Here is a 14,777-nt window from a genome sequence, read left to right on the forward strand (position 1 = left end):
AGTGTGCACTCAAATCCACTATCTAGGTCGCTGGTAAAGATTTTAAAGAGCTTAGCCAAAGCCTTGCAGGGACTGGCCCACCTGGTGAGCCTTAGCTTCAACTAATTACAAGCACAAAGGAAGAAAGCCTTAAACTGCCGTTCAGTAATAACACTAAGGCTGAAGCCACAGCTCTGCTGTTGCGTTCTCAGTTATTTCGGGGCAGAAAAACTTCTCCAGCTTGCTGCCCCTCTGCTCACGCCGCAGTCACCCCTCACTCCGCAGCCCAAAGCCGCCGCCACGGGGACGAAAGAGCTGGGAGCGGCTCCGCGGAGCGCCGCCCCCCCTTCACCCCGCCTCTCCTTTCCGCCGTGCAGGCTGCCGTCCGTTCGGCGCATGCGGACGGCCGTGTTGCTCAGTCACGGGCCTCCGCCGCTCCCACCGCGCCCTCCGCCCGTGCGCCGTAGGGCCCCGGCCCGCTCTGCAGCCCCACCATGGCCGATCCCCGCCTGAGGCAGATCAAGATCAAAACCGGCGTCGTGAAGCGGTGAGTGCGGGAGGGCTGGCGGGCGCCCCGGCCCCGCCGCCACGCGTTGAGCGCCGCTGGGCCCGGCGGGCGGTGCTCGCGGCGGTGCCCGCTCCGCCGGCGGCATTCGTCCTGCGCGGGGGCGGCTGTGGCTGCGCCAGAAGTTGCGCCGCGGCTGCCGGCTTCTCCCGCCTAGGGAAGAGGCCTACCGCCGCCACAGCTGCGGGGTTTTGTTCTGAATCCTCAGCGGTTGGAGAGCCGCGGGCAGTCACGCTGCCGTGTCGGGGTCCGAGCGGCCTTGCTGGACTCCTCGAGAGGCGGCCTGTCTGGGTTGCTCTACCAAACAGATGCTGAAATACTCGGCGGTCGGTTTTCCATGCTTTGGAAAGCATGTTGGTTGTAGATTTGGTAGCCGCCTCTCAGTTTTGTCTGCTCTATGTGCTGTTCACCTCTAAGAAGTGAAGCCGGGAAAACTGACAAAGTGACTGGACACAGCAATCAGTTATGTCAAGCAGGTATTCCCTTTATTACAGCTCTGGGTGCATGCGTGGGGGATCGCTCCACCAACATGCACATCGAAGAGGGGAACTACTACATATTTAAAGGCATAGCATATACTTACTTGTCCGTTACACTCCAAGGACATGGGCAGAAGTTCCAAGAAATAATTAACATCTCTGGTGGTCATGGGATGAGGGCTAATAGTCATTCTTGCTGTAAGTTTCCAACCTTTTAAGGGAGGGTAGCCCGTACTAGTTCCCACTCGTATCACATTGAGCTGAAGCAACTGTTTTGCCATCTTATCTTCAACAACAGGACATCTATTCTACTTTCTTCACTTGACAACAAGCTCCACGGCCTCCTCTGCATTCTGTTCTTGATCTTATATTTATACAAGCCTCTTCTCGTTCAGCTTGTATCCACTCAGGTTATATGAAGGGCTGTTCTCAAAATATACGAAAGCCGTTCTCATGATTCAGAAGCATGCAATTTATCCCTGTGAATCTTTCTTGTTACGGTTGTTAGGAAAAGCCTTTAGTGTGAAATATTTGGTTGCAGGCACTAGGACCTACTGAGTCTGAACTGGTTCAGGCGTGAATAGGAGTTGCAATGTGTGCCAGATCAGGACATTAAGTAGAATAGTCTTCTGCAATTGGCTTTGTATTGTAACCTATTTTAGTTGGTAGAAGCCTAAAAGTAGATTGGACGTGCTTTCTAACACCCTATAGGTTGGGAAGACTGGAGTTAAACACTAGCAAAGTAACATGTACAGAGTTTTGTTTTTAGTTCCTAGTCTCAAAATGCAGAGCAACTCTCAAGTGCAGCTGCAAACAAGAAATTGATTATGTGATTCCAGTACCCTATTTCCTGTCACTGTGCAGGGTGTGCAGATTATGAACTCACGTTGTTTTTCAGCAAGGGATTTTAAGTGCAGTCTGAAATGACTGGGTGGCTGCTTTTTGCTTTGGGTTCCTTCTGTGACATAGGTTATGGTTACCGGCCTGGCTAGGCAGCAATACTGTAAATGCTTCTTTGCATTTTGAAGTGTTTCCTGTTTTGTGTCTGTGTTTTATAGGCAGAGTATTCTGAAGTGTGGAAAAGCTACCATTACTTAGGCCGTCATCTTTTTTTTTTTTTTTTCAATCTGTGTTCTTTCATTTGGTCAAAGGAGTAACTTACGGGTGTTTTCTGAGAAACTGGTATATCTGATAAATGACAAGTAGTTTGTTGAAATTCCTACAGTAGCTTATTGCTGCTGCTTGGTAGTTTCTCCAAAAGAACCTACCTAATGCCTAATAGCTTTTCAGATGACCATTACTTCATACAGCATCACAAAAGCTACCTGAACAAGGTTTTCCTTCAAGTCTGTAAATTGGGAAACAGGGGAAGTGTACATCAAATAATGAGTCTCCAGTCAGAGGTGGTGCATGCCTGCCTGTTTGCTTGTGTGTTGAATACTGTGCCACATAGCTGTGTCACTTTGGACCTGAGAACAGTTCTGTGGTCTCAGTGCAATTATGTATGAAAGATAACTGTACATGGGGCTACTTCGGTGTCTATATGCCATTGTCCTCAGTGCTTCTAGATCTGAGATTAGTTTATACATTCTTAGTCTTAGTCTTTGTACTGCTTCTGTAGTTTCAGTGAGTCTGAGAAAGCCAATTAGAAGTTAGTAGTGTGTTATGCTGAGTACAGTTGGACTTTGCCTTTACAGTTGGACAGAGCCCCCTCACAAGGTCTGTCATGGAGCAGATTACAAACATTTAAAAAGAATAGATGAGTTACTGTAGTGATAGATATAACAGGCTCCAGGCTGCCATGAATAAATTCTGCTGCTAGTTATTATTTATCATTTAGCTGCAGTAGCGTTAATGCACGATGGTAGTGGTAGCAAGATGCAGACCAGCCTAAGCATTCTTCACCCATTGGGTGGCACAGTGCTTACCAAAGAGGTGTCCTTGTCTTGGTGGAGGAGGAGGAGCACAGCTTGACATCTCTTACCTCCCTGTTCTCCTTCAGGCTCTTTCCCTTTCTCATCCCCCACTTTTCCTCTCCACTCTCTTATATTCTAAATCTGATGTTTCTGTCCCTGGGGTGACGTTTAATATGGTTTGTGTGTAGAGTCAAGTACAGCAGTCATACATGTTTAGCATGTTCTTCTTAGTGTTTTGTTTTGTTGTCGTTCTTGTTTTGTTTTCTTCCTTGTTGACTTAATACATGGAAATCCATGGATTTTTGTTTTAATTCTGTTACAGTTTTGTTGCATCTGAGTTACAAAGTAAGCTGCTTAAGTTCCTAGTAAGTATTAGTCCAGTTGCAATGATATTAATAGTTATATGAATAATATAAAATACTCTTTTTCTCCACCTTTAATCTGAATTTACTGAATATGATATGTTCAACGTATGTTGGAAAATTGTTCTTTGTTATCCTAAAATTAGTTTTACTCATCCCTTCAGATTACACTTCTTTGATCACTACTTGGCTATAGATGAGTTGTTCACTGCACTGGGGTGTTTCACACCTTCCTGTGGCTCTGTTTTCAAGGACTCTGCTATCATCCCTCTCTTGTTTGATCTTCTGTGCTGCTTTTTTTATTCAACGTTAGAAGCAGCTCATTCTTACTAAAATATACTTGTTAGTGAAAGAAAGCCAATACAGGAGTGTCATGCCATTCAGTTGTAGGAAGCTGAACAAAAGCAGTATGTGGTACCTGGTCAGAACTGTAGTTAAGCTCTTGAAGAAAGACTCCTGGCTGGCCAAGACAAGCCCAGGCAAAGCCTTACTACTGCTGAAAACTACCTTGTTAGCCAATACAAATACTGTGGCCTTTTAAGGGTAATGGTAACAAAATATTTAATAAGTTAAAGCATAGTTTAGGAGCACTGCATAGGTGAGCAGTCCTCTGATGTGAAACTATTGCCAGTTGTGATAGGAGACTTACCTTTAGTTATGGTCTAACACCAACGTAAAACTGAGCTGCTGTGTCACAGCTTCCTCCTTAGAGGTCCACACATCTGTGTATTTCAGGGTGTTGATATGATGAAAAATAAACTAGACTTAAAGAAAAAAACGTATTTTGAAGGGTGAGGCATGCAACACTGTGTACAAAGGGTGTGAGGAGTTCAAGTGCAGTCAACAGGATTCACTTTTGCTTTTTGCTGTGTGAACAAGAGAGTGCTCTCTGAGTTTTGTGTGATTACAATATGCAGATCTATAGATACTCTGCAGTAGCTGGACTACTGTAAGGAAATGTAACATTTTTTCAAGGCACCTTTGAGCTCATGTGGGCAAGCTTAAAGTTAACTTTTTTGTTTCCTTCTTGGTAACCCTGCTTATCTTTTAAAATCCCATTTATGTTTTCAGCAGAATAGCACTGTGATTAAACACTTCATACCTTAAGTTAGTTTGATGCATCAATAGAAACTGTACTTTTATTATGTAGCCTGAGCACTTGAAACACATGGGCTGTTTCTGGCTTGGCTTTCATAGGTCTCAATGACAGCAGCAGCTGCTCACTTGTGTGGCAGTTGCACACACAGATGCAAAAAGAGGCATGGTTTTGTTCCACTCCACCTCTTCTTCTCAAACTAGAAGCTTTGTTCAGTACTCTGTACTGCAGCTGTTGTGCATGTGACTTGAGTGAATTTGGGAACTTTCATATTTTCCCCTCATTTGGAACTATAGAATCTGTACAGGTATTTTATTCATGATGTGTGAGAGAGCACGTAGAGTATTAATAAACATGCCAAGAATGACTGACTCAATATTTCAGTCGTTTTCTCCTTGTATTTTTCTGTTTGCAGTTTAGAAAACTGCATTGAATTTAGTCTATAAAGCTGATTTTTCAAGCATGTTCAATGCTCAGACTGCGCAAGTATACCAAAATAAGTATGGGTCAAGAACTACTGGGATGTTCTGCACGTTCTTGGCACTTCATTTGTCTGTTTTTAATCGCCTGCTATAGCTCACTCTTATGAGTTATCTAACTCATTACTTTTTGAGCTAAGAACAAAGCGGGTGTTTAATGTGGGATTTTTTTAATCTGTATATTACAGATTCTTTGTGTATCCTTCTCAAGAAACTGTTGTACTTGTGGATAATTTACTTGCCTTTGTGTTTCTTCCTTGTTATGTATTAATGAAGGGAGCTTTAACTATAAACGGGGAGAATCCCTTACATTTTCAGACAAAATTAATAGCCAGGTGATTGCATACTTTTGTTACCCAGTATTCAAATAAGTAGATTTGATGAGTGTGATTAGCATTTGTTGCATTTGTGATTTATGTCCTAGCAAGAAGTATTATTTAATCATTTCAAAATAGTCTTACTCTCAGTAGTCCAAGCTCAAAAACCCGCTTCAGAGCAAATGAATTGATCTTTAAACAAATAAATAAATCTTATACTCATTTCAGATCAGCGAGGGTTTTAAAAACTACTGTGAACAAAGTAAGTTGGGGCATGTGAAAATAGCACTGATATTTGCCCATAGTTTCCATCTGGTTAAATGGAAGTGACACCAGTAGATTAGAATGAGACTAAGACAATTCACATTGCAATTGTGTTAGTTTAACTTTAACAATCTTTTAACACTCTTGTTTAAATGTGGCTGACATACCATAATTACAAATCTACAAGCCTTGATTATAGAATTTTACATCATGAACCTATGGGGAAAGTGTATTGATTTTTGTGAAGCAGCCCTTTTTAAAACCACCTTTCTAAAACTATGGAATCTTCCCAAGATTGTTTTTTCGCCTGCAGCACTGGTAAAGTTACTGCTTTTTCTCTTTGTGAAATATCACCATTCTAAGTTGCATTGCCAAGTAACTTACATTATCAAGGTTCTGTTTTTTTGAAGTAAAGAAAGTTCTGAAAGTTACACAGTGCAGTTGATTTCTTTTGTAAATATAAATCTAAACTGTTAAATATTTTTATTATTTTACTGCTGAGCTCAGGATACATTTTGTACAAGTGAAATGAAATGTTGCAGAGAATGCAAATTTGTATTGCTGCATGATGACTCTTGCTAACTCAAAAACAAAAATAGTTTATTTTCTTGGTTACTCAAGAACTGTGCTATCTCCGGTGTAGATCTCAAATTTTTTCCATCTTCTGTCTACCACATGAATTACGTCTGCTTCCTTGCTTGTTTTGCACATTAGCCATGGGCACCAGTTCTGACTGACTATTAAGAAACTTCTGATAAGAAACTCATGTCTCTTTTCTTTATTCTCATTATAAATAGAAGATTTTATGTAACAGCTGCTGATTAGCTGAATTAATGTAAAGGACTGGGATATCCTATGTTATATTAGTTATTGGGGAACGATCTGCAGAGCTGCTCAGCTATACTGTGTCAGCATGATAAAGCTATTTCATGTGTTTATCCACTGCTTATCCAAGAGCACAGGCATTCAGGAGGGTGAATGTGCTGCATGCACTGTTGGATGCACGCTGACTCTATCCAAATTAAAGAACCTTTCTCAAAGCGCAGGAGCATTGTGTAGCTGCTGTCTAGGGTTGTCACCAGCTCCATCCTGGAGTTCTAACAGCATACTCTATAAATTTGGGTCCAGTTCCAGACAGATTTGTTTGTTAGTCCAGAGATACTTAGATATGGTTTAAGTACCTCCTGTGTTCCTCCTAGGATCATACAGAGAAGGAAAACAACAAAAACTCTGTAATATCTTCATCATCAACAGTGTGATCAAGTGCACTCTCAGCAAGTTTGCAGATGACACCAAGCTACGTGGTGTGATCAGCATGCCCCAGGGATGGGATGCCATCCAGAGACCTAGACAGGCCTGAGCAGTGGGCCCAGGAGAACCTCATGAGATTCAACAAATCCAACTGCAAGGTCTTGCACCTTGATCAAGGCAACCCCCACTATCAGTACAAGCTGGGGGGTATAAGGATGGAGCACAGCCCTGCTGAAAAGGACCTGGGGGTGCTGGCAGATGAAAGGCTGCACTTGAGCCAGCAATGGGCCCTCATAACCCAGAAAGCCAATGGTATCCTGAACTGCATCAAAAGAATCGTGGCCAGCAGGATGAGAGCAGCTGCACTCTGTGTTGCTAAGACCTCACCTAGAGGACTGCACCCAGATGTGGATTAATCAGTACAGAAGAGATGTAAACCTGCTGGATGCATCCAGAGAAGGGCCACAAAAATGATCCGAGAGATGGAACACCTCTCCCACAAGGACAGACTGAGGGAGCTGGGCCTGGTCAGCCTGAAGAAGAGAAGGCTCTGGGAACATTTGATAGCAGCCTACCAATATCTAGAAAAAAAGACAGGCTCTTTAGCAGCATCTGTTGTGATAACACAAGGTACATGGTTTCAAATTAGATAAAAGAAAAACGTTTTTTACAGTAGGGGTGGTGAAGCACTGCAACAGGTTAGTCAGAGAACTGGTGGATGCCCTGTCCATGGAGACATTTAAAGGCTGCCTGGACCAGCTTCTGAGCAACCTGATATAGCTGTAGGCGTCTCTGTTCATTGCAGGGGAGTTGGACTAGATGGCCTTTAAAGGTCAGAAATATTGATTTTTGTGTGCTGAATCAGAATGTGGATCTACAGGGAGGAAAATAAAAACAAAAAACAATTCTATAGTAATGCTTAGTGTATAGAAGATGTTACAGCTGCACTGACAATCCTAGTATATAACAGCTGGACTTTAAGTATTGTTAAATTCTATACATTGTATAAGTGGAGTGCTCATTCAGGATCAGGAGACCCATAATATTTTCCTTAAGCTGTATTGGTATTTTTCCTAATCCATTGTGAACTGACTGCAGACATTTTTCGGACTTTAGTTCAACTTCTACGAGCATTGTAACACTTCCATTTTGCTTTTCAGATCTGTTTCCAACAGGGATTGGTAGAGTTATGGTGGTGTGGGTGTTGCCCCACAAGAGGCTCCATTTCTTATTCTTCTATGTCTAGAACTGAAGTTCTGGGATTCCTTTGTACTTAAAATCCTCAAATTCTGTTGCATTCTGTTCTGTGCCACTCAGAATTTTTACTGCTTCAGAATCTCTTCAGGATGAGTTGATTAACTTTCTACTTTTTTCTAAGTATACTCTTCAGCCATCGGAGATTCTCTTTCAATTCTTATGCAGGTGCAGTTCCCCTGTACTTCTTTGCTTCCAACCAAGTTGCTTCTAGTAGTACTTCAGCAAATCCTTTGCCCCAGCCAGCATCATCTGCTTTTTGAGTAATTCACGAGTTAACAGCTTTCATCCTGGATGCCTTTGCTGGATTCTTCCATTCTTTGCTATATTTGCCCTGCTGCATGTTACCACTTACTGCTGGTGTTCATTAATGCCGTAGTAAAGCAGACTTTCTTAGTGGAGGAAAACAGCAGCATCAGCTGTTGCCATTGAAAAATAAAATATTTGCAGTATCTTGGACTGCAAGATCATGAAAATAGCTGGTGACAGTGTGGGGAAAAAAATGCCAAACCCTGGAGATTGAGGAAGTTCTAATATTTTAAGTAAGAATTGAATGTTTTGTCCTTTAATCAAATGAAAAGGTGCTACAAAATCCAAGAGCAAGTTATTTTTAAGCTGCAAAAACTTTCTGAGTTCTAAAACACCTTGGAAATGATTTTCATTGTCTTCTCAGTAACAATTTCAGACAAACACCAACCCTGCAAAGTTAACCTGAAAATGCCGTGGTGACTCAGGTCTATAAGCTATAGTAGTAGAAAGAGTTAAAATGATTTATATACTTGTATGTGGTTGTATCACAGTTTGACTCAATAAGAATAATCTTTTTTAAATGATTTTCACACCATCAAGAAAATTAATGCGTGAACTAGAGATCTGACCTAAGTTAAAGCATATGGCAGCTGCTGATACCTATGTTAAGTTTCATATTTCTTTCCTCCTTTCTTCCTTGACTTTTCCCCCTAGGCCTAATTCTGTAAAGCAAGAGAGCTTATGTAACTTCTTTGAAACCAAGAATGTGCATAAGTAATAAACAGATTTGGGACCAGATACTTCAAGTTCTACAGACCAGTGTTACTACAAATGTTGAATTAACTGTGCTGTAAATGTGCATAATGTTAGTACATGGTTAGTTATGCTATAACTAACAACAACAACAAAAAACGCTGTGCAGTTATACTGGTATTGATTTTTAGATGAGAACAAAGTCAGCATAGATATTTCATTGTCTACTCAATACATTTTGTCATCTTTGAGTTTTCTGTGTTCTTAGCATACATTCTTATACCCTGTGATTAAAGTTTACATTAGTTTTGAAGAGATCATAGTATCATAGAAGTGCCAAGATTGGGAAAGACCTCGACAATCATCCAGTCCAGCTGTCTGCCTATCACCAGTATTTCACACTAAACCATGTCCCAAGATGTATGACATCTAAATGTTTCTTGAACATCTCCAGGCTTGGTGACTCCACCACTCCCTGAACAGCTCCTTCCAGCACCTGACCACTCTTTCTCAGAAGTAGTTTTTCCTATCTTCCAACCTGAATCTCCTCTTGAGGTCACTCCCTCTTGAGGTCAATGTGAGGTCACTCCCTCTAGTCCCATCACTAAATGAGAGAAGAGACTGATCCACCCCTCACCACAGCCTCCCTTCAGGTAGTTGATTGTCTCCCCTGAGCCTCCTCTTCTCCGGACTAAATAATGTGTTCCCTCATCTGCTCTTCATAAGACTTGTGCTCCAGACTCTTCACCAGCTTTGTTGCCCTCTGAACATAATCCAGAGTCTCCACATTTTATAGTAAGTGGCCTAAAACTGAATATAGTACTCAAGGTGCAACCTCACCAGTGCTGAATAGGGAAGAGTGATCACTTCCGCACTCCTATCAGCATCAGTATTTCTGATACAAATGAGGATGACATTGGCCTTCTTGGTCGCCTCGGCACACTGCTGGCTCATGTTCAGCCAAGCATCAAGCAATATGCCCAGGTCTGTTTCCTCTACACAATCTTCCAGCCACTCTACTAACTCTAAGCTCTACTCCACTCTACTCTACTCCAAGCCTGTAGCGTTGGCTGTGGTTGTTGTGGCCGAAGTGCAGGACCCAGCACTTGGTCTTGTTGAACTCTTCATCCCTCTGGCCTCAGTTCAGCAATCCAGCCTGTCCAGATCCCTTTTCAGGGCCTTCCCACTCCCAGGCAGATTGATGCTTCCTCCCAGCTTGGTGTCATCTGCAAACTTACTGAGGGTGCACTCAATCTCTTTGTCGAGATCATCAGTAAAGATATTAAACAGGAGTGGCCCCAGTACCGACCCCTGGGGAACACCACACATGACCAGTCACCAGCTGGATTTAACTCCATTCACCACCACTCTCTCCAGCCAGTTGTTTACTCAGTGAAGAGTGTACCTGTCCAAGCTGTAGGCTGCCAGCTTCTGCAGGAAAATGCTGTGGGAGACAGTGTCGAACTTTGCTGAAGTCTGGTTAGATGGTATGTTGGCAATCATCTGTTCTAGCTCCCTTAGCACCCTCAGGTAAATAAATACACACTCTTTCATTAGTGAAGATATTTAATAGCAAAATTGAGAAATGCTGGCTTTGTCTCATCTTCAGAGTTTCACCGAGTGCACTCAGTTCAGTCAGGGAGGTGCTTCCTATGTTGTTTTTTCTAATACTAGAAGCAGTCTTTATCTGTTGGCTTAAGCTTACTGGTAGCATTCTAGCTTGTGCATAACCTGTTTTGTTGGGTATCTGGAGATGCGGGAAACATACCAAGAGTAGTAGTGTGTGCTTGCATTGTTTTCATTTTACCACTTTTGCTTGGAATTCCATTATTTCTGCCTGTTAATGTGGAAAAGTGGTAAGTTTTCATCTACATAGTACAGATGTTCTTAATTTCATTATATAAAAAAAAACTTGTCTAACAGTAGAAAAAAAGATTCAAGAAAGCCTCCTGCTGTGCTGTCCACTGTGCATATTTGATTTTCACTTGTCTAACTTAAGAACTCCCATGTACTTCCTATGGCTCTCTGGTCAGAGGGGTAGCTTTTTTTGCTATTGTTAATGATGCTCCTCCAGAAGAGAATGCTGGAGATGACATATAAGGAACAGGGAAGGAAGAACTTATGTATCTTTGGGAAATGAGAAAGGAGACGAATCTGAGGCTTTTTCAGTAGAAGCCAGGAGTTGACAGTCTGGTGCAAATCTGCACCCCGAATAGATCAGGACGATAGTCTCTTGGGAAATTGGTGTCACCCTAAATTTGAACTTCTCCTTCTGGGCCCTGCCTTCTGCACTTCTCTGGTGTCTGACATTAGTCTCAAATCTTTTGCTGAGCTTGCTCAATTTCCTTAATGTGGAAGAAAAACTGACAGCATTTTTTTCTTACTTTGTTAATTTCCTGGTTTGGTGAACTGAATTTGGCTCTTGGAGATAATTGTTTGAGCATTAGCGTTGGCAGGGATGTATGCTGGGGGCAGGGAATAGATCTCTGTTGAGCAGCGGTCCGTTTTTTGAAAGACTGGGAGAAGCTAGTGAAATGTTCTTACTTTGTTTGGGTTATTATTTTGCTATTTCTAGGGGTTATAAACTTCTGCTTCAGAGTCCAGAAGATAACTAAGGAAAATAAGATTGTTGTAAGTAGATTTAAACTGAACATTTGAGAGTCTTCATTGAAAATTTATGTGGCAGTCTGTAGGTTGAAAAGAGCTGTTCTAAACAGAGGCTTGAAGTATGAAAATCACCTTTGTTAGTAGCATGCAATTTGCCACATTTTACATTTCTTATTTATTTCAAAGTGTGAAAGGAAAGATTTGAGAATTTTGGGTTAGTAGACTTATTTTAAAAGGGGAAAAACTAAAGGAAAATTTCAGTCATTAGTTTGTACCTGGATTATATACCAGGTGTCTCTAACCAAAAGATCTCACATGCTTTCTGATATTCCACTGAACTGTAAAACTTGCCAGGAAGCAGAATAGGACATGTAAAATGTATATATATAAAATTAAAATGTATATGTATAAAATTAAACTTCCTTCTCACATACCTTTTTTTTTCTTTTTTCTTTTTTTTTAATAACATCTGATCCAAGTGTAATATATGCAATCCTATTCACTTAGCTGGAGGCAGTCTCTCTTGTATAACTTTTTAAATAACTTACTACTTACAGTGATTTTGTTAACTTCTTAAAATTATTAAAATATCTACAGATTTGAGACCTTATCTTGAAACTTTAGGATAAAGATTGAATTGTGAAGAAAAAGCTTTATGGCCAAAAAGCAGATATTTCCAAGGCTGAAAATCAAGTCAGAGGGGAAAGAGATCCAAAAAATCGTAAAAGCAAAATTGCTTTTTATTATTTCTAGTGGATGATTGTAGAGCAGAAATAGAAATCACTTGTAACCTAAGTAATAATTTTCTAACATGACTAGATCCTATAAGGAGAAAAATTGTGTTGTAAAGTAGGTATGTCATTGACAGAGTAACAATCTCATCATGGTCTCAGGCTCTCACACAAAGATAGTCTAATCTCTTCTGTTTATCGTAGAATCATAGAATCATTTGAGTTGGAAGGAACATTCAGAGGTTATCCCTTCCATCTTCCCTGCTGTGAACAGGACAGCTACACCTATATGATGTTGCTGAGAGCCTGGTCCAGCCTGACCTTGAGTGTCTCCAGGGATGGGGTATCCACCAGTTCTCTGTTCCAGTGCCTTGTTACCCCTATCATAAAAAACTTTTTTTCGTATATCCAGTCTAAATCTTCCATTTTTTAGTTTGAAACCATTTCCATTGTCCTACCACAACAGACTGTTAAGGAATCTGTCCCCTTCTTTCTTACAGCCTTTCTAATATCCTCCCTTTAGTAATTTTCACAGGATTAACTGCAGTAAATATGTGTATTTCTAGGTTTGCTTTAAGAAGCTGTGATGTTCATGGTGATATTTTGAAGAATGTAGTGTTGTAGTTCTTGGAGAAGGGGAGGAAGACTGTGAATGTCTGAAGTTAAAGGAGTTAGAAACTGAATTTTATTCATCTTCTTTCCACGCCCTAAAGAGGGACCAAATTAAGAGAGCTTCTTTTACAGGCAGAGTCACTGAGGTTTTGGAGTTTTGAGGGAAGATGGGATGAAGAACCTTGTGTAGTAATGGTCCTATACTTCCTGTGCTCCTTACCGTAGATTTCCTGAAGAAAATACATTAAATTACAGAAATGTTTGATTTGTTCTCTTTATATCAGTGCAGATAGAGAATAAAAAGAACAGATCTGTACTGGACTTTGAATGCTTAAATAGTGTGTATACTTATTGACTAAAACTGAAATTTTGGCTAGAGGGTTTCTTTAGCCACTTACCAAAGACTTTTCAGCATCTTTTACATGGCATAAAATAGTACTCATTGCTTTCAGAACAGATCAACCTTACGTTTTATTTTACAAAACTATGGTCAGTGGTTTGCAAACATAGTATCTGTGGATATTAGGCTTAACGGTAAACATGAAACTCTTGTTTTATTGGTCTCTGACATCATGGTTCAATCATAAGGATACCTTTAAGACTTCCAAGTAACATTTTCAGAACTTTTGGCATAATAAAATGCAAAGGGCTGTAATGTCACATGGATGTTTAAGATGTTCCTATGGATGTCCATGAATTCTGGCAGCTGTTAATGTATTTCAAGGAGGAAATGCCAAAGGAAACATACTGACTGAAATCCTTGAGAAGAATGGGAGGTATGTTTGCATGACAAGTGTAATTTCTAAAGAATTACACCCATCTGAAGTATTGCCATATTAAAACCATAACTCTTTAACTCTCCCAGAGTAACTCCAAGACTTTGGATTAGTACAAAGGCTGCTCTGAAAGCAGTGCTTCCTATTTTATGACGTTGGTCCATGATGTTAGAGGCAGATGTTGGTGGTATGGCACTAGAGGCTGAACTTTCCCACCAGCACTCTGTGACATTTTGTTGCCGTGTGACAAAGTGGCATCTGACAGGGAAATGTGAATGAAGAAAAACGTGGAATTGAATTCCTCCATGTGGGAAAAATGTACCCACTGACATTTATCTACCCTTGCTGAATGTTTGTGGAGACAGTGAGGTAGTGGGTGGATGTTTCAGCAGTGGCAGCAGCAACATGAAAGGCAAGCCACATTCCAAATGGCCATGGACAGCAGTCACACCATGAAATGGGGAGCGACTGTCAGCTTATTCATACGAATTGGTGGATTGTGACCAGGGAACTGTGTGCAGAGCTGAATATTGGCTTCAGTTTGTTGGAAATGGCGCTGGCAACATTTGAATATTGAAAAGTTTGCACCAGGTGGATCCCGTGAATGCTCACACAGGCAAATAAATGCATATGCAAGTTTGTCAGGACCTACTGAATCAATACAAGGATGAAAGTGAATTTCCTGGATTGCATCATCATCAGTGATGAGATGTGGTGTCACCACTGAGAGCCAGAGTCAAAATGACAGTCCATGGAGTGGCAAGATGTAAATTTCCCATCAAATACAAATTTTAGTATGAAGCCTTCAGTGGTTAAAATGATGTGCACCATCTTTTGTGTTAGGAAAAGAGTGATACTTCTGGATTTTCTGGAATGCAGACAATCCATCAACTCTGACTGCTACATCACAGTGCGGACTAAACTGAAGGCTTGGATTTCCAGATTCAAACAGGAGAAGAAGACAACCTTTTTCTTGCTACATGGTAATGCCAGGTCTCATACCAGAACATAAGACTGTGGAGCACTTTGCCAGTCTTAGCTGGATTGTGCTACCACACCCACTGTATAGTCCAGATTTGGTGCTTTC

The 14,777-nt window shown here is 41.1% G+C and overlaps 1 protein-coding gene across 1 annotated transcript in view; it reads left to right on the forward strand.

Annotated features, from left to right (window-relative positions):
• Positions 1-345: 345 nt before the first annotated feature.
• TBCA (tubulin folding cofactor A) overlaps positions 346-14,777 on the forward strand; it is a 32,280-nt gene continuing 17,848 nt past the window's right edge. The window contains exon 1 of the mRNA XM_048931238.1: positions 346-526. Coding sequence (XP_048787195.1) covers positions 474-526 — 53 coding nt within the window. The 5' untranslated portion in view covers positions 346-473. The remainder of the gene's footprint in view (positions 527-14,777) is intronic.

Source organism: Lagopus muta, chromosome Z, assembly GCF_023343835.1.
Source record: "Lagopus muta isolate bLagMut1 chromosome Z, bLagMut1 primary, whole genome shotgun sequence".
NCBI classification, from domain to species: Eukaryota; Metazoa; Chordata; class Aves; order Galliformes; family Phasianidae; genus Lagopus; species Lagopus muta.